At 46.1% G+C, this 22,361-nt stretch overlaps 1 protein-coding gene across 2 annotated transcripts in view; it reads left to right on the plus strand.

Moving 5' to 3' along the window:
* CREBBP (CREB binding lysine acetyltransferase) overlaps positions 1 to 22,361 on the plus strand; it is a 131,207-nt gene that overhangs the window by 105,046 nt on the left and 3,800 nt on the right. For both annotated transcript variants that reach the window (XM_082857255.1, XM_082857256.1), the window contains 12 exons: positions 406 to 494; positions 5,962 to 6,042; positions 7,841 to 7,897; positions 10,620 to 10,697; positions 11,025 to 11,092; positions 15,580 to 15,730; positions 16,075 to 16,221; positions 16,835 to 16,948; positions 18,059 to 18,224; positions 18,559 to 18,726; positions 20,822 to 20,983; positions 21,153 to 21,434. In XM_082857255.1, the coding sequence (XP_082713381.1) occupies positions 406 to 494; positions 5,962 to 6,042; positions 7,841 to 7,897; positions 10,620 to 10,697; positions 11,025 to 11,092; positions 15,580 to 15,730; positions 16,075 to 16,221; positions 16,835 to 16,948; positions 18,059 to 18,224; positions 18,559 to 18,726; positions 20,822 to 20,983; positions 21,153 to 21,434 (1,563 nt within the window). The remainder of the gene's footprint in view (positions 1 to 405; positions 495 to 5,961; positions 6,043 to 7,840; positions 7,898 to 10,619; positions 10,698 to 11,024; positions 11,093 to 15,579; positions 15,731 to 16,074; positions 16,222 to 16,834; positions 16,949 to 18,058; positions 18,225 to 18,558; positions 18,727 to 20,821; positions 20,984 to 21,152; positions 21,435 to 22,361) is intronic.

A 22,361-nucleotide genomic window follows, 5' to 3' on the forward strand; every position in this document is an offset into this window, starting at 1 on the left:
GCCTGCTCTCTAGAGCCCGTGAACCACAACTACTGAGCCCGTGTGCCACAACTACTGAAGCCTGTGCGCCTAGAATTCGTGCTCCATAACAAGAGAGGCCACTGCAATGAGAAGCCCGCGCACCTCAATGAAGAGTAGGCCCCGCTCGCCGCAACCGGAGAAAAAGCCCACACGCAACAACGAAAAACCCAAGGCAGCCATAAAAAAAAAAAAAAAAAAGTCTCTTAGACACTAATTCTATCCTTTTGTATCCAGAAATGTCTTTAAATAGATGTGAGAATCGTTAGAAGACTATCCAGTATACTAACAAATAATTTACTAGCTAAATCTAACTCCATATTGGACAGAACATTGCATGACAGTAAATGGGATATATTTTTAGTATTTTCTCCTTTGTTTTTGCAGTATGAGTTTTCCCCACAGACTTTGTGCTGCTACGGGAAGCAGCTGTGTACAATTCCTCGTGATGCTGCCTACTACAGCTATCAGAATAGGTAAGCCTTGAGCAGTTTCTTGAATCATGGGACAAAAAGAAGGTCTTAGGATGAGGCATGCTCGTCTGATTGTAGCTTGGGTACATTTCATTATTTCTCTCCTGAAGTTTCAGTAAAAAGGGCCAAAATTTCATTGTTTCTCAGTCACTCAGATAGGCCCATGGTCTCTTAACTTAAAAGCATGCTTGTATAGTATAAAATTTTGAGCTCAAAACTGCTTGCTGCACTAGTTGGATCAAGTACATGTGTTAAGCCAAAATGTAACCATATGAGAAAGAGTCTGAAGTGGAGAGTAACTCTAACAAAGGTTGACTGCCTTTTTTAAGATAATAAAGTTGAAACATTGTATTTTACCAATCTGTGTGTAAATATTTGCCTAGCTAATTTGGCCTGTACAGTCTGATGGAAAGACTTGTGTTTGCTCTAATTCATTTAAAAATTTTAAACCATAGACTTTTTCTTTTTAATCAGTAGCACAGTAAGAATGAGATCAGTGTTTTCATTGAGTTTAAGAATGACTCCCTTCATGAGGTGGCCTTTTTGGGGTTAGTGAGTGGTAGGTATGCTTTTGAAGTATTTTCTATTCTCTTGAAATGTGGAGATGGCTAAAGAATAGATCTCCTATCTTAAGTAGAGGAAGAATGAAAATAATTTTTGTTGTTGATTCCCTTACCTAATTACAACTTCCTGGTTTGGAGGGTTGTTTTGAAAATTAAGCTACTTTGTATCCATTGCCTTAAGTGACTGCGTGTTGCCATAGCATGAGGGCGTCCTGCCTTGGAACATAGGTTGTAATTCTTTGTCAAATTCAATTACATTGCCTTCATTCTATGAATTGGCAACTAAATTCTTTACGTGACCAAGATGAGGCTTCATGCCTGTTCTTTGTTTTTAGGTTCAAGTATTAAATGTCAGCTTTAGGGTTTGATATTTTGATTATTTTTATCTTGTTTGCTTATAGTAATTACATATGTTCTAATACTTTGAGGAAGATAAGTTTTTATTTTTTCAAAGGTACATGCAGAGGCCTGAATAATTTGGAATGTTGCAGTTACTTTTCTTCCAATTATGTTTTTTTAAATTATTTTAATTTTTAAAAAATATCTAGGGAATTCCCTGGCAGTCCAGTGGTTAGGACTCAGCACTTTCACTGCGATGGCCTGGGTTCAATCCCTGGTTGGGGAACTAAAATCCTGCAAGCCATGCAGTGCGGCAAAAAAAATTAAAATTAAAAAAAATAATAAAATTAAAAAAAAAACATATTCAAGGTAATTAACGACTCTCATCAAAATCCTATTTTTAAAAAAAAAAGAACTGCTGACCTAAAAATATCTTAAGACAAGATTTCTAAGCCTTGTCCAGCTCACTTATCTTAGTGAAGTGCTGGTTTGAGGGGAAAGATGGGTGTCCCTGGACAGGCACCTCCACTGGAAGTGCAGCCGGCACAACTGTCCTGCTAAAAATATTTTAACATTTGGAATTCATTTTCTGTCTTTGCATGCTCTTCTATTGATAGAGGCATTTTAAAACTAAAAGTTTGAAATGATACTGTGGCCCAAATGGAATCTTTCCTATAGTGACAAGTGTTGTTCTGGAGGTTCTGGCCCCTCCATTTACAGTTTTAGCCCCATGATCTTTTGCACATTCTGTAATGTGTCAAGCTTAACCTTCTTGTCCATGACATGGGCATAGTAACACCTTTCCTGACACCCTTAGTTGTCAGTCTCCAATGAGACAATGCTTTGGAAACTGTTAGGTGCAAAATACAGCTATGAAATTTTAAGAGAACAGGTTAAAATTAACTATACCCTGAAAAATGCCCCCACTGCTAAGTACCCAACACAGTTTGGGTCTAGAAGGAAGAGCAGACAGCAGATTGCTTACCATCATCTCTTAAGTTTGGGGGCCTTTTCATTGTTGCTTTTCACTGTTCCTGGGTTCTTTGGACCCTGCCTCGGCTGACTTGCATAGATTTCGGCCGTATTTCACTTGAGAGCAATTCAAGTTCGATAGAGTGGATGGCATCAGTGTGCACTACTGCCTCCTCAGAGGAGGTTGTTGATGGGGTGCAAACAAAGGATTGTTTTGAAAGTTCTGAAATGTCCAATATTACTTCTATATAGGACTTAATTTTTATTGAGCAAAAGTAATATATTTTCCTTAAGAGTAGAAGCATAAATAAAGGAGTTCTCTTTTACGCATAATACATTTTAAATGAGTGTGAGCATATACTGCTCCTCAGCTGAATCTTACAAGGTGTGCTTCCTGGAATACAGAACTAGAAGAGATACCACGTTGTGAGTCTGTGAAAGCAGTGGTCTAATTCTGCGATAGACATTTCAACTACTTACATTTTCATTCTCAACCTTGACTGTTTATGAACACCATGGTGTTCTTTTGAATAATTGTTTTAGTACTTATAGTCCTAAACTGGGCACTTAGAGTAGGAAATTCTACAGACCGTTTAAACAAGTGAAACTAATAGATAAGCTAGTATATGGTTACATTTTCACTTGTTTCCACACTTTGAAATTTTGAAAGTAAGTCATGTTGGGAAAACTGTAACTTTAACAGTTTATTATTGATAGATAAGAATAGATATTATCTATTATCCAAGTTATTTTTATATACTGATATGGTACTTACAACAATCTGCATTTGAAAATTTACTCCATACATTAGATTACCCTTACAGATGAACTCTGCAGTTACATTGTGCTAACTTTAGGTACCCAGATGTACATCATCATCAGATTATGTAAAGTGTTTCTCCTTTATAATTCCATATTCATCAGACTGCTTCCTTCACGTAAGGCAGAAGGTCATCTAGGCTCTTACGGTTGAAAAGTGAATCTCTGAACCATTATGTATTTCCAGAATGAATAAAGTTTGGACTAGGTATAAGATAGGGGCAAGTCTGACATTAACATCTGTCACCCACTGATTACCAGAGTGGTTTCAGCCTACTTGACTAGATGGGTGGGCTATCATCATATCAGAAGGGAGCTAAAGGGAGGCCGGGGCCCCTCCCTTTCCCCTTACACCTGAACAGATTCGATTCTCTGACATCTCTGGCCTTGCTCTGGGACAGACACTCTGTCCCTCCCAGTTTCTGACCCTGAGGTTCTTGGGAATGGAAGTTAGTTATACACAGAGGGCGTAGGTTTCTGCAGCCACCCCAGGGGCTGCCATTCAGCCATCAGTGCTTCACTCTGGGCCAGTTTCCTCCAGTGGAAAATGATGGGTTTATGATCCTTGTTCCCCAGATGTTGCTAGGCTTGATGTCCTGCTTGCATAAAAGCTAAGAGTTTAGTTTGTCCAGGATTTTAAAACCGTTTAGACTCACATGTAATTACCGTGGCAATTTCATTTCACAGTGTGTTCCGTAGTCCTCTTGGAGCTAGCGCACAGTGGCTGAGTTTGATCATAATAAATTGGAACACTTTCATTCATTTTTTAAAAGGAAGCAATTTGGCGTTGAAGGGGTATCTTTTTTTTTTTTGCATATTGTTCTGATTGCTGCTTAATTGGTTTATAGTTTCTATAGTGTAATTCTTTCTTGCCAGTGATGATCATGCCCTTCTACACATGGAAATTCCTTTTACTACATGATTTCAAGCCTCCATAAAAATATTTACAAAATAGTGAATAGCCAGAATATTACTGTAGTTCATTCAGAGAAAGAGATAAGTATTTTTAAAAACAGCAGTGTTAACCTGTTTGTTCCTGGTCAGTTTTTAATCTTGGCAGACTTCGTTGATTGAATTAATTCTAAATAAACTGGTCCCAGCAAGAAACTCTTATTAATTCAGTTGCTACACACAGTGAATCTGTCATGTTCCTCATCAACAAATATGAAAAATTGAATAATCTTGAGATGTGTGCATGCTCTAAAGTTTTATACTTTTAATTCACTATGTGTGTTTAGTCAGTGAAATATAGCAGACAGAATGCTCAATGTGTTTAATTAAGATTAGAATTAGAACTTGTGGGGACCTATTTTAGTGGTAATGAAGAATAAACTGGCCAGGCAGTGGCCTGAATCTCAGTTGTTTGTAGCCGTGCGCGCATGTGTGTTTGTGTGCGTGTGTGTCTGTGTCTGTGTGTAGCTGCAAGCTGCCGCATCTCCTTCTGCCCATGTGGTTCAGTGTGGCGCTCCAAGTCTCGTCACAGTGTCTTCAACACTAATCCTCTTGGCATCTTGTAGATGTAGTTTTGAGCACTAAAACCGCATTTTATTGTGCTGCCATCGTACCTTATACTCATCCCTTTTGCTTGTGTAATTCACCTCATTCGGCTTGTTTACTTCTACAGTATTCCTTTGTGCCCATCTTGTTTATGCAGCATCAGCCTGCATTTTTGTTGATTTCTCATTTGTGTCCTTTCCAAACATTTAATAGTTTTTATTTTAACTGTTCTTATTTGATAGCTTGAGCCCAGGCTCTATACTATAAGAAATTGGGGTGATGGATAATTTCTCAAATGCAGATTGTGCTTTAAAGATTTAAGTCTCTAAATTTGCTTAACTTGGATTGTCCCCAAGTTAGAGAAATCACTGAGTATCTCAGATTGATGAATGATTGGTTCCAATACCAAAAAGTTTAAATTGAAGCTTAGAATTGAATTTTAAGACTGTTCATGGATTTACATATATTGTATTGTTTATACAATATATCACAGTTTTTCTCTGTATAGTCTTACTGATAAATGGCTGGAAAGTCTTTGACCCTGATTGCATTTCTGTTAAATGTTTGTCTAGAATATGGATTTGGTTTCATTTCTATTGTAACCCAATTAACTGAGTGATTAACATGTGAAAAGTAACAGGAGAAAATTAAAACCAGTTCTGAGTGCTCAACATTTTCATACCTTTAAAGATCTGGCTTAATACCGGAAATAAAATCTATGAATTGCTGTCAAGCATAAATTTTCCATTTTGAAAGAAAGCTATTTCAGTTTAAATTGCTTTTTTAAGGCCTTTTGTCAGACTGTTTTATTCAAAGTAAATTTTTTCCATCTCAAAACCTGTAGTTATATCTGGTTTTCTCTAAGTAATAACAAAATCCAAACTCTAAAATTAGGCTCCTTGCAATTCTAGTATTAACAACTCCTTGAAAACATTTGCATCTTGGAGCTGGACGAACCCATTGTTAGTGATGATGGCCTGGGATGTGTGCAATGAGACCGAATGCTAATCAATGCTTTGCCTTGGCTTTCTGCTCTGTGTTGTCTTGGTGTTTGTGTCTTACCTTTATGTCTGTGCTATTTGTTCCCTTCCCTGTTCTCTAATCCTGCCCTTCCCCACCTGCCCCTGTTCCTTTCATTGTCCTCACTGACCCATCAATCAACCAACAACGCCCCCCCTTCGTCGTGGTGATCTGCCCTGCTCTGATTGGTGGCTTCGTTGCTTGGGTGGCTGTGTGTTATGATGGACCAGTTCACCCAAGTATGGCCTTCTTGCTGACAGGTATCATTTCTGTGAGAAGTGTTTCACAGAGATCCAGGGGGAGAATGTTACCCTGGGTGACGACCCTTCACAACCCCAGACGTAAGTACCATCCTGTCATTTCTCCCGGGGGTGACTCTGAATTGTTGTTTTGTTCTCATACGTGATTAAAAGGGAAGCACCACTGCCACCCACTGTGACTTTTCTATAGTGTATTTTTCATATTACTTATACCCACATTTATATTTTACAATGTAGCTGTTGTAGCTGAATCCCAGCGCCACTTGCACATTCTTCCCTCTGCTTGAGACCGTGATGCTGTAGCCCCCACTGCAGTGCAGTGGTCTCTCTTGACCTTGCTCTATCTCTTCTTCTAAAACACTTGCTTTTTCCTAGTGGCTGTCAACTTCCATTTGGGAAGGTTATAAATTTTCAGTTACACCTAAGAAACCAGGTAACCCTTGTCACAGAACTAACTGGCAGTAGCAAAAATGAGTCTTGTGTGTATACCCCGTCTGTAGCATTTAGTTGATCTTCCACTGAAACCTCTGTCCTTTAAGTTGCAGAGGTAACAGAACCCAGGTGGTGAGACCCCAGCGAGTACCTGTATCTCCTTCCTCTCTGGAGGTTGGACTCTTGCTCACAGCTCCAGCATGGACAGGCATGAGTTAGTTCGTTCATTCCCTCACTGAGTTCACCATTTCCTCCCTGATGCTTATCCTCTGATGGAGTTACTTTTGAGTAGGCAAATGGCCAGAATGTGGTGAGAAAAAAGCAAAAGCAGGGCTTCCCTGGTGGCGCAGTGGTTGAGAGTCCGCCTGCCGATGCAGGGGACACGGGTTCGTGCCCCAGTCCGGGAAGATCCCACATGCCACAGAGTGACTGTGCCCGTGAGCCATGGCCGCTGAGCCTGCGCGTCCGGAGCCTGTGCTCCGCAGCGGGAGAGGCCACAACGGTGAGAGGCCCGCGTACCACAAAAAAAAAAAAAAAAAAAAAGCAAAAGCAAATCCACAGATTGGATGGTCAACTCATTTACGTGCTTGAGATACCTAAAAACCTGCCAGCCACCATAGCTGCCTAGGGCTGCCAGCGTTTTGTGGTCTTTCTTTTCTCCCGACTCTGCCATGATTCCTGCCACTCTGGGGAGTCTACTGTGTGACTGTTCCCCCAAAGGCGAAAAGGCTTCCCACTGAAGCAGTTTCCAGCACTGTTGGACACTTACTCTGCAACTCAAGTTTACTTTATTCAATCCCACAACAAACCATACCCGCCTGTAAGATACATAAACGAAAATGACAGAAATTCTACATATTCAATTTTTCTATCCCTTGTCAATTTAATTCTTTAGTCCAATTATGTGATTAATAATTGGATTGTATAATTCTGTGAATCAAGTAATTCACATATACACTAATAAAAGTACCACAAAAATGAAATACTCAGCCCTTTAAGAATAAGTAAAATATCCCCAAGTACATGCTGACTTGTGTCAATGAAGGAATATTGTAATTAGAAGAATTGAAAATACCAGTGTTGGTCAAATTCAGCAGTCATTCACCATATAGATTTGATTGGAAATTAACAGGTTTGAATCTCAACATAATTTTGCCAGTGTATTTTGACTAGCCTTAAATTAAATCTTGTAATAAGTGCTGATGATAGTTTGGAGGAAATATTCCAAGTAAGGCAGAGAAAAATAAAAGGTAGTGCTTTCTATAGAATTAAATGTTGTATGTTCATGCCATTATTACATCTACTTGAGATTTCAGCTGACCATCATTTTACTTTTTATGTGAAGAACTAGTTACAGAATAATATCCCAGAGACCCTATAGTTTATACTCAACAGATAAATTTAGTTAATTAACATTTTTCCTTTCCCCCCTCCCCCAAAAAACAAGGACAATTTCAAAGGATCAGTTTGAAAAGAAGAAAAATGATACCTTAGATCCTGAACCGTGAGTATACAGCTATTTTCTTTCTGACTTTTAGGTTTTAGTTTCAGATGAGGAAATTTCCTCCTTATTGTTGGGCTGTGGGAGAAGACACTGGAAATAAATATATTACCATGGGCGGAATTTTTTGTGTGAAGTTATTTCAGATGTGGATTCTGTTTTAACTCACACAAAAGATGTATGTCTCTGTAGCATGCTGTCCAGCTACTGAATTTTAACACCCTTTAATGTAAGATTAGATGGATGTTTTGGCTCTGTTAGAATCTCTGTAATAATTTTATCATCGTTGTCTTTAAGAAGCCATTTAGTGTGAATCTTTAGAGACTAAAGGTAGGAATATTTGGTGGAGGGGTGCTAGTATCATTTAAAGGGAAATTTCAGAAAGAAAAACTCTTAGAAACCACTTTTTAAAAATAAATAATGAGAAGCCCAGTGTTGTATGTTCTTGTCACCATCTTTGGTATGGTATATTTTCAAAGGTCGTTGTCAGATAATTTCCTTTCTTCCAGTGATCAGTGAGAATACTCAGTATGTAAATTTTGCTTTGTAATAACCCCTTAAAGAGGCCTCAGAGCTCCTTCCATGTGGTGGCTCCTCCCCGGTACCCAAAGCTGAGTCCTGAAGGCACCCCAGTGTGTGGAGATGCCCATTTTGTTCTGTCACCGTGGTGAACGCCCGTCCAGGGTTGCTTGGTGAGCACAGGCTCCAGCACTGTTGGGAGTTTGGTAAATGTGGCTGTGGTGCATCCAGAGCTGAGAAACAGGTTCTCCCCTCCCTTGGCTCAACTTCCCAGCTTCCAACGGAAGACACAGACTCCACTTCCCATTGAGAGCTGACTTAGTCTCTCCTGCCGGCTGTGCCCAGGTTGCGGGGGGAGCACGTTGATTACTTAGCAAAGTGCCTGGTGCATGAGGAGGCTGCTCCCTGTCTCTTTAGTCTCTAGTGTCAGTGGATTGTTGGTCCTGACTAGCCGTCTCCCTGTTCACATTGTGTCCTCCCCGACAGTTTTCCTGTTTCCCTGTGATTTATATTCAGTTTTTTAAATTTTTTAATTTTATTTATTTATTTTTTAAATATTTATTTATTTAGTCATGCTGGGTCTTAGTTGTGGCAGGTGGTCTCCTTAGTTTGTGGCTCACAGACTCCTTAGTTGCAGCAGGTGGGCTCCTTAGTTGCAGCTCGTGGGCTCCTTATTTGTGGCATGCAAACTCTTAGTTGCGGCATGCGTGTGGGATCTAGTTTCCTGACCCGGGATTGAACCCAGGCCCCCTGCATTGGGAGTGCAGAGTCTTAACCACTGAGCAACCAGGGAAGTCCCCCCAAAGTTTTGTTTTATACTGGAGTATTTACAATGTTATGTTAGTTGCTATACTCACTTTTCAATTTCAGAATACGTTACATTGAAGCAGTAGTTGCCAGGCAGTGGGGAAGACACAGATGGATAGAGGGGGTCTGTCCTCCAGCCGTTTGTCTTCCAGTAGGACAGACGGATCGTAGCATAGGCAGCAGGAGGCAGTAAGGTAGTCCAGAGTGGGGGACCCTGGCCCAGTGGAGAAGGTGACACTCATTTGGAAGCAGGTGTTGGGGGTGGTGGGCAGAGCATTCTAGACACAAAGACATGAAAGGACATGGGATGTTCAGCAGCACTGCAGGTGAGCTCAAGTACAGGGCATGTAGGGAGTGTGGATGGAGCCCCATAGGACAAGGGGGCAGAGGGTGCTGGATTCCCTCCTGTGTGTGCTGGGAAGGGCAGCAGCTGGGGCAGGACGGCAGAGAGTACTGAGGATGGCCGATGAGGGTCACTGCCATTCTGCACAGTCTGCCTGTGTGTGTCCTTTTCTCCTCCGACAGAGCAGGGACAGAGAAGCTGGATTGGGCTCGATCTGTGGTGGAAGGCTTGCTCAGCAAGGGCAGTTAGGGTGGTCAGGGGCCGGGGACTCGAGCAGCAGTAGTGAGAGCAGGCGTCAGGTTATGGGGACTGGCATCTAGCATGATAGGAAGAGCCGGGACCCAGGACCGTTTGGAGAAATGTGGTACTTTCTAGCCCCTCAGCCTTCCACAGGGTATAAGTTGTGGTGGCTTTAAGGGCATGGGTGAAAAAAATAGGTTTTGACCTTCAAGCATGTTGGCGATTAAGTTTCCTAGGTGAGGTGACAGGGCCCAGGTGAGCTATGGCGGAAGCTGTGCAGGGGGCAGGTGGCATGGTGCATCCCAACTTCTCTAGTGTTTACTTTAAGAAAGGCCGTCATTTCCCACCCTTGTAACTGACTCAGCAGACGTTTCCTGCACCTGGGCTTAAGAACAAGGGTTTGTAACACTGACAGTATTGTTCTCTTTTATTTAAGTCCATTTAGGTATGTGCAGTCATCTAGAGCAAGCACTGGTCTTGAAAATCTGTAGTAATATCAGAAATACTGACCTGTAAAATAGGCCTTCGTCATAACAATTTTTAGAAATAAATGTTCACTTCCAGTTGCAAAGCAGACTGGGAGGAGAGAGGAAAGAGGCATTTGTACAAAGAAAGGGCGAAAGTCAGTCTTTCCTATAGAAAATATCGTACTGATGCATTTTTTAAAATACGGCTCAATTAGTCAAGAGATGCATTAATGCTGCAGATTCTTGAAGTCATCAAGGGGATGAGGTGTGAGCACACCACACAGGCTCTGTAGAAGCTCCATTATGTATGTGGCTCCGTGTGTCACAGTGCACTTTCTTTGTCTTCTAGTTTCGTTGATTGCAAGGAGTGTGGCCGGAAGATGCATCAGATTTGTGTTCTCCACTATGATATCATTTGGCCTTCAGGGTGAGTAATTTCCTGGTGATTTCCTGTGATCTCGGGAAAGGGAAAGCAGTTACGCACAGAGTAGAGGGGAGGATGCTGGCTGCTACTGCATTTCATTCATTGTTGTCAGCAAGAATCCGGCAATTAGATGGATGGCAGTTTGTTCTAAATTTAAGTCTTAAGTGTTTGCCCGCTTTGGGAATTGTAGAATCAAAGCAGTCTGCGTCTTCACTTTTGTATAATGATGCGATTTTAATTGCCAGCGAAGTATTTTAATGCTGCATTTCACTGGTTTGGCAACATATACTGTTTTATATAATCTGATCACACCCATTATTTTTTTTGCAGCTTTGTGTGTGACAACTGCTTGAAGAAAACGGGCAGAACTCGTAAAGAAAACAAATTCAGTGCTAAGAGTAAGTTGTGGAAGGGTTTTTGTATTTTTTTGTCTTACCCTTGAAGAGAATCATTTGCCTTGATCTTTATATGAAAGTCAACTTTATGATCAGTCTGTGTTTTAGATGAAAGTTTAGAAACTTTCATCTAAAACACATACAGTAAACTTTGTGAATTCTGAGAGAGAAAATCTGTCAGCAGATCCTTCTCAAGTAGCTTAGAAATAACACACACACATCCTGGGCACGCTCAGCCCTGGGCACCTGCGGGGGCGGCTGTTTGCCCATCAGTAGGTGTGGGCCCTGCTGTTGTGAAGAGTGACCCTCTGGGGCCCCCTGGGAATCAGCCAACATCACCAGGACTGGCAGGAGCCTGGTCTGCACGAGGGCTGGTTGGGTGTGTCACTGCCGCATTAGGAGCGGCTGCTGGTGTCTGCGAGGAGCAGAGAGAGCGCCCTGTTGCTATAGGAGTAACTTTTCATAGGTAGTCTTCACTTTTTTAGAGATGACACTTTTCAGAAGTGTACAGTGTGTCGTCTTTGTCAACTCGGCTGCTGCTCTCACTTCTCTCCAGTAGGATAGGCAACAACTAGCACACCGCTTAGGGCTCCCCAGAAAGAGCCGGGCCACCTGAGGAGCTGGAGTAGAAGAGAGATGGGATGGAGGGGGAGGTCCGCGGGCAGGAGGGAAGGGTGGCAGGCAAGGAAGAAGCCCCTCTGAAGCCTTCCAAGTCAGCGTTAATTCACGTTCAAACTGTGTCATTACCAAAATCCACAGTTTTCCTATCACTTAAACCCACTCTTATAAAATCTTTTGAAATATTGATGAATTCACCAGCTATTATAATATTTCTCTTTAGATCAGGGTTTCTGATGTATACTGACATTTGGGCCAGAAACGTCTTTGTTATGGGGGCTGTCTTGTGCTTAATTAGAATTTTAGCAGCAGGCTGCTGCCCACTAAATGCTGGTAACACTCCCTGCCCCCCCCCCATGAATGGTGGCTGTCAGAAATGTCTTCATACATTACCAGGTGTCCTGGGTTGGGGGCGTGCAGGTGAGAACCCCTACTTTAAAGAATCCATTCTGAGTGATGTCACTAAAGCAGTCAGCTACTTAGAATCAATCTCCTGGGCCAGAGCTTTGGTGACCAAAACAGAAATTGCCAGGAGAGTTAGGCTTCAAGAGAAGAGCAGTTGCGGCCAGAAGAGAGAGGGGTAGAGGTGGGGGGGGGGTGGGTAGGAGAACCTGAGAGCTGGCCCAGCCCCCACCCTCCCCTAGTGTCCAGAGAATGGTGGAGAGGGATATGTGGACCTTTGGCAAATGAGCTTCAAAGATGTAGAACCCTCACTTACAGAAAAGGACCTTAGAAGTGGTGTGTCTCCCCTGGGTTTTTGATTTGCATCATCTCTGCAAGTGTCTGTCGGTCACAAAAGAGAGGTTGCCACTAAGTTTGCCAAGACTTAATGCAGTGGGCCCTCCGTGTCCACGCATGTGGGACCTGTGGGTACAGAGGGCCTTCTGTACTGCACCACTGTATGTCAGGAACTTCAGCATCCTTGGATTCTGGTGTCTGAGGGGTTCCTGGAACCAGTCCCCTGTGGGTACGGAGGGACGACTGCATTGAAAATATCTTCCAGCTGCTGGTCAGAGAGTGATACTAAACAACTGACTATCCACCCAAAACCACCTCCCCATTATACGCCACATGCACAACGCAACTCGGGTGGCTAAAGGGGCGAAAAGTAATAACTACAAATGCTTTGGAGGTCAGAGAAAGAGAGTGTTTTTACTGTGTTCAGTTATGAAAAACCTTCCTAAAAAAGATACAGCCCAGAGGTCAGAAAGCAAAAGGCTGAAGGATTTGATCACATAAAGGGAAATATAAGGCTCCCATCATGCACCGTGGCCAAAAATATACATGGTGGGGTACAATTTAAAATGTCCATTTTTAGACTCAGCAGTTCCACCTTGACGCATGTCTCCTACAAAGATATTTGCTCGTGTGCCTAAAGGCATGTACAGGGCCGTCCGCTGCAGCACGATGGGCTGTGGGGAGTGGAAACGGGAACCTAAACCAAAGCACGTGGCCACCCTGTGAGAAGCCCGAGGCACCATCACAGTGAGGGTGGCCTGGGCCCTCCTGTCCAGTGGGAGGGGCTATTGCAGAAATGCCTGCCCTCAGTGCCTGAACTTGCTGGTCTGGAGGACACCTCCACATGGCACCGCAGCATGAGAACAGCCCTTCTTTCCCCGGTACTGAGTCTCTGAGCACGTGCTGGCTGCTCTCCAGGTTTTTCACTGTGCCGTCCCGTGTGTAAAGCCCATGGCTCTTCTCTCAGGGGACATAGCGGAGCACCTCTCCAGCCCTCTTCACGGCGTTCAGTTTGGTGCTTGTGACCAGACCGTCATAATTGTCTCATTTAAAAACTGTATTTTGGGCTTCCCTGGTGGCACAGTGGTTAAGGATCCTCCTGCCAATGCAGGGGACACGGGATCGAGCCCTGGTCTGGGAAGATCCCACATGCCGCGGAGCAACTAAGCCCATGCGCCACAACTACTGAGCCTGCGCCCTAGAGCCTGCGAGCCACAACTACCAAAGCCTGTGCGCCTAGAGCCTGTGCTCTGCAACAAGAGAAGCCACAACAGTGAGAAGCCCACACACCGCAACGATGAGTAGCCTCTGCTCGCCACAAGTAGAGAAAGCCTGCATGCAGCAATGAAAACTCAGCCAAAAATAAATAAATGTATTTTAAAAAATAACTATTTTCAGAGTGATAAGTCAGAAAAACAAATACCGTATATTAACACATATATGTGGAACCTAGAAAAATGGTACAGATGAACAGGTTTGCAGTGCAGAATTAGAGACACAGATGTAGAGAACAAACGTATGGACATCAAGGGGGGAAGCGGTGGGGGGTGGGGGGGATGAATTGGGAGATTGGGATTGACATATACACACTAATCTGTGTAAAATAGATAACTAATAAGAACCTGCTATATAAAAAAATAAAATAAAATTCATAAACTATTTTTAGTACAGGTAATTTGGGGGGGAAATGTAAAGACCTAATTTTGAAGGTTTACTCCTATTCATTATGTGAAAATCATAGTGTGTGTAATCATAGTTTCACAAGGGAAGGGGGAGCTCCCTGCACCAGCGCAGGGTGGCCCTTCTTAGCTGTGTCCTCTCTTTCTGGATTGGAAGCCACCTCATAAGGGGACAAAACTTGCTCAGCAGCGGCATGGGCGGGAGTACAGGGGGGCGAGAACATGAGAATTTTCTTCTGGGCTTCACAAAGAATAGATGAGATGGTCGTAAGTCCTTTGCACCTAATTCTCTTTTTCTCAGGATGGTTATCTCAGCTGTGGGAGGTTGAAATAAGGGGATCCAGAGCATAACTAAACAGCTGTGGAAAGTGTGCACGTGTATCAGAGTGTGAAACAATTCTACTTCTCATTTTTATAGCTTTTAAAGTTTTTATTTTTTAATGGGGTCTTTATTTCATTGCCATTGTAAGTTTTTTTTAATCACTTTTATTGAGGTATAATTTATATACCAAAAAAACTCCACCATTGGTATGTTTATTGCAGAGAAACTAAATTTTAAAAGCCTAAATTTTGCAGATATTTCTTAACCTCAGTAAGGAATCTTCTAAAATCCTATCATCTGTAGTCACTGTTAACCTTTTGCAGCTTTCCTGTCTAGTCTTTTATCCCCATATGCACAAAGTTTTTCTGTGCTATGACTGTATTGTATTTATATGCTGTGTAACTCCTGGCCCATCCCTGGGAGAGGGAGGGTACAGAGGGGCAGGGCGGAGGAGCCCACCAGCAATGGTGCTGGGCAGGTCTGCGTCGTGGAACAGTGTCCCTTGCCGCCCAGTATTGGAATGCTCACAGAGTGAGGTAGCCCTTGACTGCCTGCTAGCTTAGCTGTCTCGGACTCTGCACCAGGACTCTCATCAGAGCTGGGCAGGAAGGGGCATTTGTGCCATCCTATCTCTGAGGCTGTGCCAGCCCTGCCTTCCATGGAAAGCAGTGGCAGTCTCCCCATTTCTGTTAAGAGTTCTTCAAGTTCTTCCAGCCTTGGGGCACAGCTGTGTGGGCGCAGCCAGAGCCAGATCTCTGTGTCACTAGGGGCTGGGCATGTGGGGCAGGAGGCAGGGTGGACCCAGTGCGGCTCCCTCGTGCCTGCTCCCCTGCTTCACCCCAGAGCCCATCTTCCTTCAGATTTGGGTCCACCTTTGTGTCTCTTCTGCCCCTTACAGTTAGAAAAAGATGGAAATATTGGGCATTTGACAGCAGTTTTCAGTGCGTGGAATGCCTGAGATTCCAGGGTCCACCTTTCTTTTATAAAATGCTTATTACCTCATAGGACACATTAGATCCCTTCTGTATTTGGAGAATGTTACTCCTTAAAATACCAGACTACACTGAAAGAGGTGGATTCTGTGACCTCAACCCTCCTGAAGTCCTCTCATCTGCTTGTGCTGGACTTTGCAGGACTGCAGACCACACGGTTGGGAAACCACTTGGAAGACCGAGTCAACAAGTTTTTGCGGCGACAGAATCATCCTGAAGCCGGGGAGGTGTTTGTCCGCGTAGTGGCCAGCTCAGACAAGACGGTGGAAGTCAAGCCCGGGATGAAGTCACGGTTTGTGTGCAGACGTTCCAGTGGGCACCCCATGTGGTTAACCAGAGCCTAGCTTTCTGGCAAAGCTTTAGAGTTTGCATAATTTGAAAGCTTTTCATCAGTTAGCATGTAGCCACCCTTCTGTCAGTATCCCACATTCATCAGGGGAGGTGGAATTCCTTTCTGAGTGAAGCAGTGTCACAAAGAATGGGGCCAAGACTCTGAGCTGCCTGGGCCAGTGGTCAGAAGGGGCGACCTCGCCTCCAGCTTCTCTGCACTGAGCGGGTTTACGGCAGCAGGTCTCGTCTGTAAAGCACTTTGTAAATGGTAGTGATGCATGCAAACATCAGGCTCTTTTATTTCAGGTTTGTGGATTCTGGGGAAATGTCTGAATCTTTCCCGTATCGAACCAAAGCACTCTTTGCCTTTGAGGAAATTGATGGAGTGGACGTGTGCTTCTTTGGGATGCACGTCCAAGAGTATGGCTCTGATTGCCCCCCTCCAAACACAAGGTAATCCTCTAGCTCCTTTGGGGTGCGTGTCACGTGTTGTGCTAGCGACCAAGGCTCTAAACATCTTAGAGAACTACTAGTTAGTTTTGTTAGTTCGTTTTCTGCTAAGCCAGTGGGAAGTGAAGAGTTTTGATGATTGTAGAGTGCTTTGTGTTGTAAGCACACATGGGTTTTGATCCTGGTCTTGCTGTTGCCCCTGTCTTACCTGGGGCAGGTAAACCTATGGAGAAGGGGGTGGGGACTGCTGCACAGGCCAGGCTTCTCTTCACCTATGAAAATGTCACACCTCTCCTGAGAGTTATTTCATGTTCAGTCAAGAATCTGGGTGAGAAGGAATTAGAAGTGGCTTTTCCTAATTTGCCCTGATCTCTCCACGGTTCCCCATGGTGAGTGATGGCATTGCTTCTTAGTTCAGTGATGAAATTGAATTCTATTCTATTGATTGGTAGCAGAGCTTGGTGATGGCAGATTTCTTATGTCCTGTTTGTGGCCAGTGTAAATGCTATCAAAACAGAATTTATTTCTGGAGCTTTTTTTAGATGCTGGTGTTTGGTTTCAAGTTTGGGAGATAACCTGAACTTTCAATTAATTTCTTTCTCACCCTGCCCCCCAGGCGTGTGTACATATCTTATCTGGACAGTATTCATTTCTTCCGACCGAGATGCCTCCGAACAGCTGTTTACCATGAGATCCTTATTGGATATTTAGAGTACGTGAAGAAATTGGGGTGAGTTTAATTCAAATTATTCAGAACTAATAAAAACTCCATTTTTAATTTTCACTGTGTATTTTGTGAAATAGCACAAGTATTTCTTAAGGTTTTTTGTGTTTCTATTTTGATGTCCTTAAATGGATTCAGGGGTCTCCAGAGCACCCTTCCAGCCAGATGTTCTGTTGGGCCACTTGGGTCTGGGGCTCCCAGCACAGCTCATGTGCTTTCCCTGCCTCCTGTGTTTTTCTCACATTCTAGTCTGTTTTTTTAAAACTTTATTGAGGCATATTTTATGTATCATACAATTCACCTACTTCAGGTGTACATTCAGTGATTTTTAGTAACTTTACCAAGTAATGCAGCTGTCACGGTAAATCAGTTTCAGAACATTCTCATCCCCCCAGCCCCCGTTAAGATCCCTGCACCCATTTGCTGTTCATCCCTTTTGGACCTCTGCCCCCAGTGACTACTAATCTCCTTTTTGTCTCCATAACTGTGCCTTTTCTGGACGGTTCATAGAAGCGGAATCCTACCAGATGTGGTCTCTTATGTCTGACTTCCTTTCCTGTCTCTCTTCTTACGTTCTAGATCACATTTCTTTCCCAAATTTGGAAAAGAGATGTTTGATTGAAGTGTCTTGAGCAGAATGAATGAGATCTATTTTGTCTTTAACCCCTTAGAAAGAAATACTCAACTTCCTTTCCAATGTGCAGGAGAAAGTAGATAGGAAATTCAGTGCATCCACCCTGGGGACAAGCCGTCTGATACGCCTCACGCGTTGCCGTCTTCCCAGGCTCTCTCCTGTGTCACAGGTTCCCTTGCAGCCTTAGCCCCTGCCTGACATGCACACCGAAGAGGGAGGTACCGTTGGGCCAATTTCCAGCCTGCGTTTGCACTCTGTAGAGATTTGGCTTTACCCTAACCCCCTTCCCCAGCACAATGGTTTGGAACCTCTCTTAGGCCTCTCACATGTTCTGCCAGAAGCATTTTGTAATTTCTTTTTTGTTGTTTTTCTTCATAGTTATTTCTGTCCTTGCTTTGGTCCGTGTTCCTCAGCTGTTACTCCTCAAAGGCAGGGATGATTTCGCTCACTGCTTCCGTCTGAATTGTGTGTATGTCCTGCAGGTATGTAACAGGACACATCTGGGCCTGTCCCCCAAGTGAAGGAGACGACTACATCTTCCATTGCCACCCCCCAGATCAAAAAATCCCCAAGCCAAAGCGCCTGCAGGAGTGGTACAAGAAGATGCTGGACAAGGCCTTTGCCGAGCGCATCATCCATGACTATAAGGTGCCCACACCGCGGGGGCAGGCGGGGGGGCTCCTCACCACTAACTCCCACATCTTCACGTGTCTCCCTCTGTGCTCACATGTGTTAGAATTATATCTACTTATGATTATTGGAAAGCAAAAATTTAAATTTTTTAAAATCATAAACTAAGAAGCAACTTCTCTGCTGTCTGTCAAGATTTGCAGTCGGCAGTCCAAGAGAAGTGGTGGTACATCTTGTGAAACCATGCGCCTCAGGAGTGTGCGGTCCCCTCTCCATGTCGTGGCCCCAAGCCCCCTCCCCAGAGTGTCACCCAGCCCCCCTCGTCTCACCGTTGTGCTTGTTCACTTTCCAGGACATTTTCAAACAAGCAACTGAAGACAGGCTCACCAGTGCCAAGGAACTGCCCTATTTCGAGGGTGACTTCTGGCCTAACGTGTTGGAGGAGAGCATTAAGGAGCTGGAACAGGAGGAAGAAGAGAGGAAGAAGGAGGAGAGCACCGCGGCCAGTGAGACCCCGGAGGTAAAGCCCAAGGGCCCCAGCGCATGTGCTAAAGGCTGCGCTCCAGCAGGTCAGGGAGTGAGTGTGGGCTGCTCGTTTCTCAAGACATGACCTCCTTTGTCTGTGGTGGTGTTTTCATACATAACCTCACCGTGTTACTGCCCACCACAGGGCAGGCCTGGGCCTGGGGGCACAGCCCACACTGGGTGCTGGGCGAACTGGAGACACATCACCTACTAGGTGGACAGAGGGGCTTGCTCTGGCATCTCTGGGCAGGGCAGCGGGGCTGAGACACAGCAAGATGAGAGAGGAGGGCACCCTGCCAGGGAGCCCAGAAGAGGTGCCGGAGATAGAGATGGAGACGGGTGTCATGATCAGGAACCAGTCAGTTCACTTTAGAAATGACTTGAGGAGGAGACTCTTGTTTGCCAGGCCACATTCACTCTCCTTGTTGTAAACTGCCCCCCACTCTTCACTGGGTGTTCATGCGTCTGTGCACTCACTCTGGTCACTGAGCCCCTGCCATGTGCGGGCACCATCCTGAGGGGTGCAGTGGGAACTAAAGAGGTCTCCATCCCTGCCCTCAAGGGGTGTGTGTCCTAGTGTGTGGTGCATGCTGAGATGGTGTAGAACAGACACGAGGGAAGAGGGCAGATGCAGCACCTTTGGGAGGGCCTGTCTGGGGAGGTGGCATCTGAGCAGAGACTGACTGGTGAGAGGAACCCAGAAGATCCCGGCGGAGGAGCCTCCAGCAGAAGGAGGAGGGTGTCAGAGTCCGAGTCGGGAGCGAGTATGCTGTGTTTCACATGTTCAAGTAAGAGATGATGGTGGTTTAGTTGGATGTGTAGCTGTCGGCAGTGAGCAGTGTATGATGTGTTTTGAGAGTAACAACCTCAGAACTTAGGGCGCATCTTTGTGGTGTATGAGGAAGATCCTGGATCGAGGCTGCCTGCTGGGTCTGGGGCCTTAGAATTGAGTCAGTGTTGCTGCGTCTCCCTGAAGGGGAGAAGGAAGGGAGAGCACACTTGGGGGAAGAAGTCAAGAATTGGCTGCAGATGTGTTAATCTCGAGATGCCTGTTACCACCCGTGCAGGCCTGGGGCCCCCAGGAGGGCTTGGGGCTGCATGTGGAGCCAGCATCCAGAGCCAGGGGTCTAGGGTGGAACGCCTGCATGGGCTGCTTCGTGCCAGGCAGCATGTGCTTTTTAGGGTGTGTTCTTTTTGTAAGACAGCATCCCTAGCCCCTTCCAAAATGGAGAAAGTGTGGGTGAGGATGTGACAAGTACTCATGTCACAGGTGGGTCCCGAGGAGAGGTCGAGGGCTGTGGTCATCGTTCTCTGCCTGCCTTTTGCTGGACCTCCCTGGAGGCATCCCCTGGAACATTGGGTGATTTAGGGATGGAGATGCTGCTCCTCAGGGACTGGAGAGATGCCGGCAGGTCCCTCCCTCAAGCTGACCTGGAAGGGTGGGCTGGATTTCAGTGGGAACTTGGAGTGCCTGTGGGAGGAAGACCACAGCCGATTAATGAACCCAGATTCCTCTGCCTCTGCCGGACGGACACCCAGGCACAGGAGGTGGCCTGAGTCAGCACTGGCATCCAAGGCTCAGGGGGTGCTGGGAGGAGAGTCTGTACTGCCGGCCGAGCTGCCACAGAGGGGCTCTGAGGGGAACACAGCCCTGGCTGTGTGCCCGTCGAGGAGGAGTGCCTGCCTCCAGCCAGTAGAAAACATAGGACCAGGAGAAACGGCCTCCACCCCCTCCGTGGTTAGATCCAACTAGCATCCCAGGTGTGTTCTTCCCTCCAGCCTCCACGTGATGTGCGGCTGTTGTGGCACAGGCAGTGCTTGCTTTATGTTTGTCACCACTGTACCCATTCGGTACTGGCCAAGTCCGGGCCCTGCTTCCATACTCATCTCCTTCCCCTTAGCGGTTTTCTCTGAAGGCAGCAGTGTTGACCGCCACTCACACGGCCTGCGCAGGCAGGTAGGGGTCTGCTCGGTGGTCTCCTGCCTCAGCCCCAGCTCCCTGGAGCCCCCGCAGCAGGAACTGGTGGCCTCCCTGCTGGACATTGGAGCAGGATGCTAGGCAGGGCCGACAGCTCTGAGTCTTATTGCAGGGCAGCCAGGGCGACAGCAAGAACGCCAAGAAAAAGAACAACAAGAAAACCAACAAGAATAAAAGCAGCATCAGCCGAGCCAACAAGAAAAAGCCCAGCATGCCCAACGTGTCCAACGACTTGTCCCAGAAGCTCTATGCCACGATGGAGAAGCACAAAGAGGTGGGGGTGGGCGGGGTGGGGTGGGGGCGGACCAAGTGCAGGGGGAGGAGGCCTGGCCTGGCGACACCACACTGCTTGTCACCAACGCAGTTCAGCCCTGGGGACAGCAGGAGTCGGCTCGGTCCTTCTCTCTGCGGGGCTGACGCTGCTCCTCCCTGCCGTCCCCCAGGTCTTCTTTGTGATCCACCTCCACGCTGGGCCCGTCATCAACACGCTGCCCCCCATCGTCGACCCTGACCCCCTGCTCAGCTGTGACCTCATGGACGGGCGGGACGCCTTCCTCACGCTGGCCCGGGACAAGCATTGGGAATTCTCCTCCCTGCGGCGCTCCAAGTGGTCCACGCTGTGCATGCTGGTGGAGCTGCACACCCAGGGCCAGGACCGCTTCGTCTACACCTGCAATGAGTGCAAGCACCATGTGGAGACGCGCTGGCACTGCACCGTGTGCGAGGTGAGCGCGGGGCACCTGCCCGCGCAGGGCTGCCGGTAGAGCTGGCGAGGCCCACAGCGCTCTCGGGCTCTGCGTGTGTATTTCAGGGCAACTGTTAAACAGTTGGCGTTTTCTGGGGAGAAAATGACCAGATGAATGCTCATCTGTCCACTCCACTAGTCCACTGTTGGTTTTGAGATTGTGTTTTGGGGTTCACGAATGAGAGGGTTTCTCTCGATGTTGGTGGGGTTCCTGCCCTGTGCCTGTTATGGGGCTTAGCGCCAGCGATCCAGGGCAAGAAGCAGCCGGTGTCTGCTCACGAGGCAGCCTGGTCCCAACCTGGTCCCAGTGGCATGTGTCTGGGGTGTTGGGGGGAGCTGGTCTTCAGGGGATGGAGGGAAGCCAGTGAGCTTCCCTGGGAGACAGCATTTGTGCTGGCCTTTCCAGGATGCGGAGATGATCACAAGGCACTTTGTTATTTTATTTGTTGTGTTTCGTTAACACCAGCTCTGTGTCAGGCACACGCATAGGCCTCTCGGTGCAGGGTGGGAGCGCAGAGAGAAGAGAGCACGGCAGTGCTTTGGTCCATTGGGATTCTGACTGGTTCCTCTTCTGGTGTTCCCAGTCTACTTGCCAAGAGGTTGGGATTTCCTGCTGTTGTCAGGCTGGGTCCCTTTGGTCAGGGGTCTTAAGCCCCTCCTCCCTTGTCCTGGTGGATCCCGTGGTCAAACCACACTGGCACCCCCTCTGCAGGGGTCTCGGCCTGTCCCTGGCACAGACAGGTCACTCGCACGGGGTGTTACATGCTCTGCCTCCCCCCGCAGATAGTCAGACTCCTCTCCTGCCCAGTCCTCACCTTGCTGGTGTCAACGCCTAGATAGTCCCCATAGTTGAGTGCTCCACAACAGCAGCTCTGTGCTCTCTGGGGGCAGAGGGGGCCTCTATAAT

The sequence above is a fragment of the Leucopleurus acutus genome (assembly GCF_964270905.1).
Source record: "Leucopleurus acutus genome assembly, chromosome: 16".
In the NCBI taxonomy this organism is placed as follows: Eukaryota; Metazoa; Chordata; class Mammalia; order Artiodactyla; family Delphinidae; genus Leucopleurus; species Leucopleurus acutus.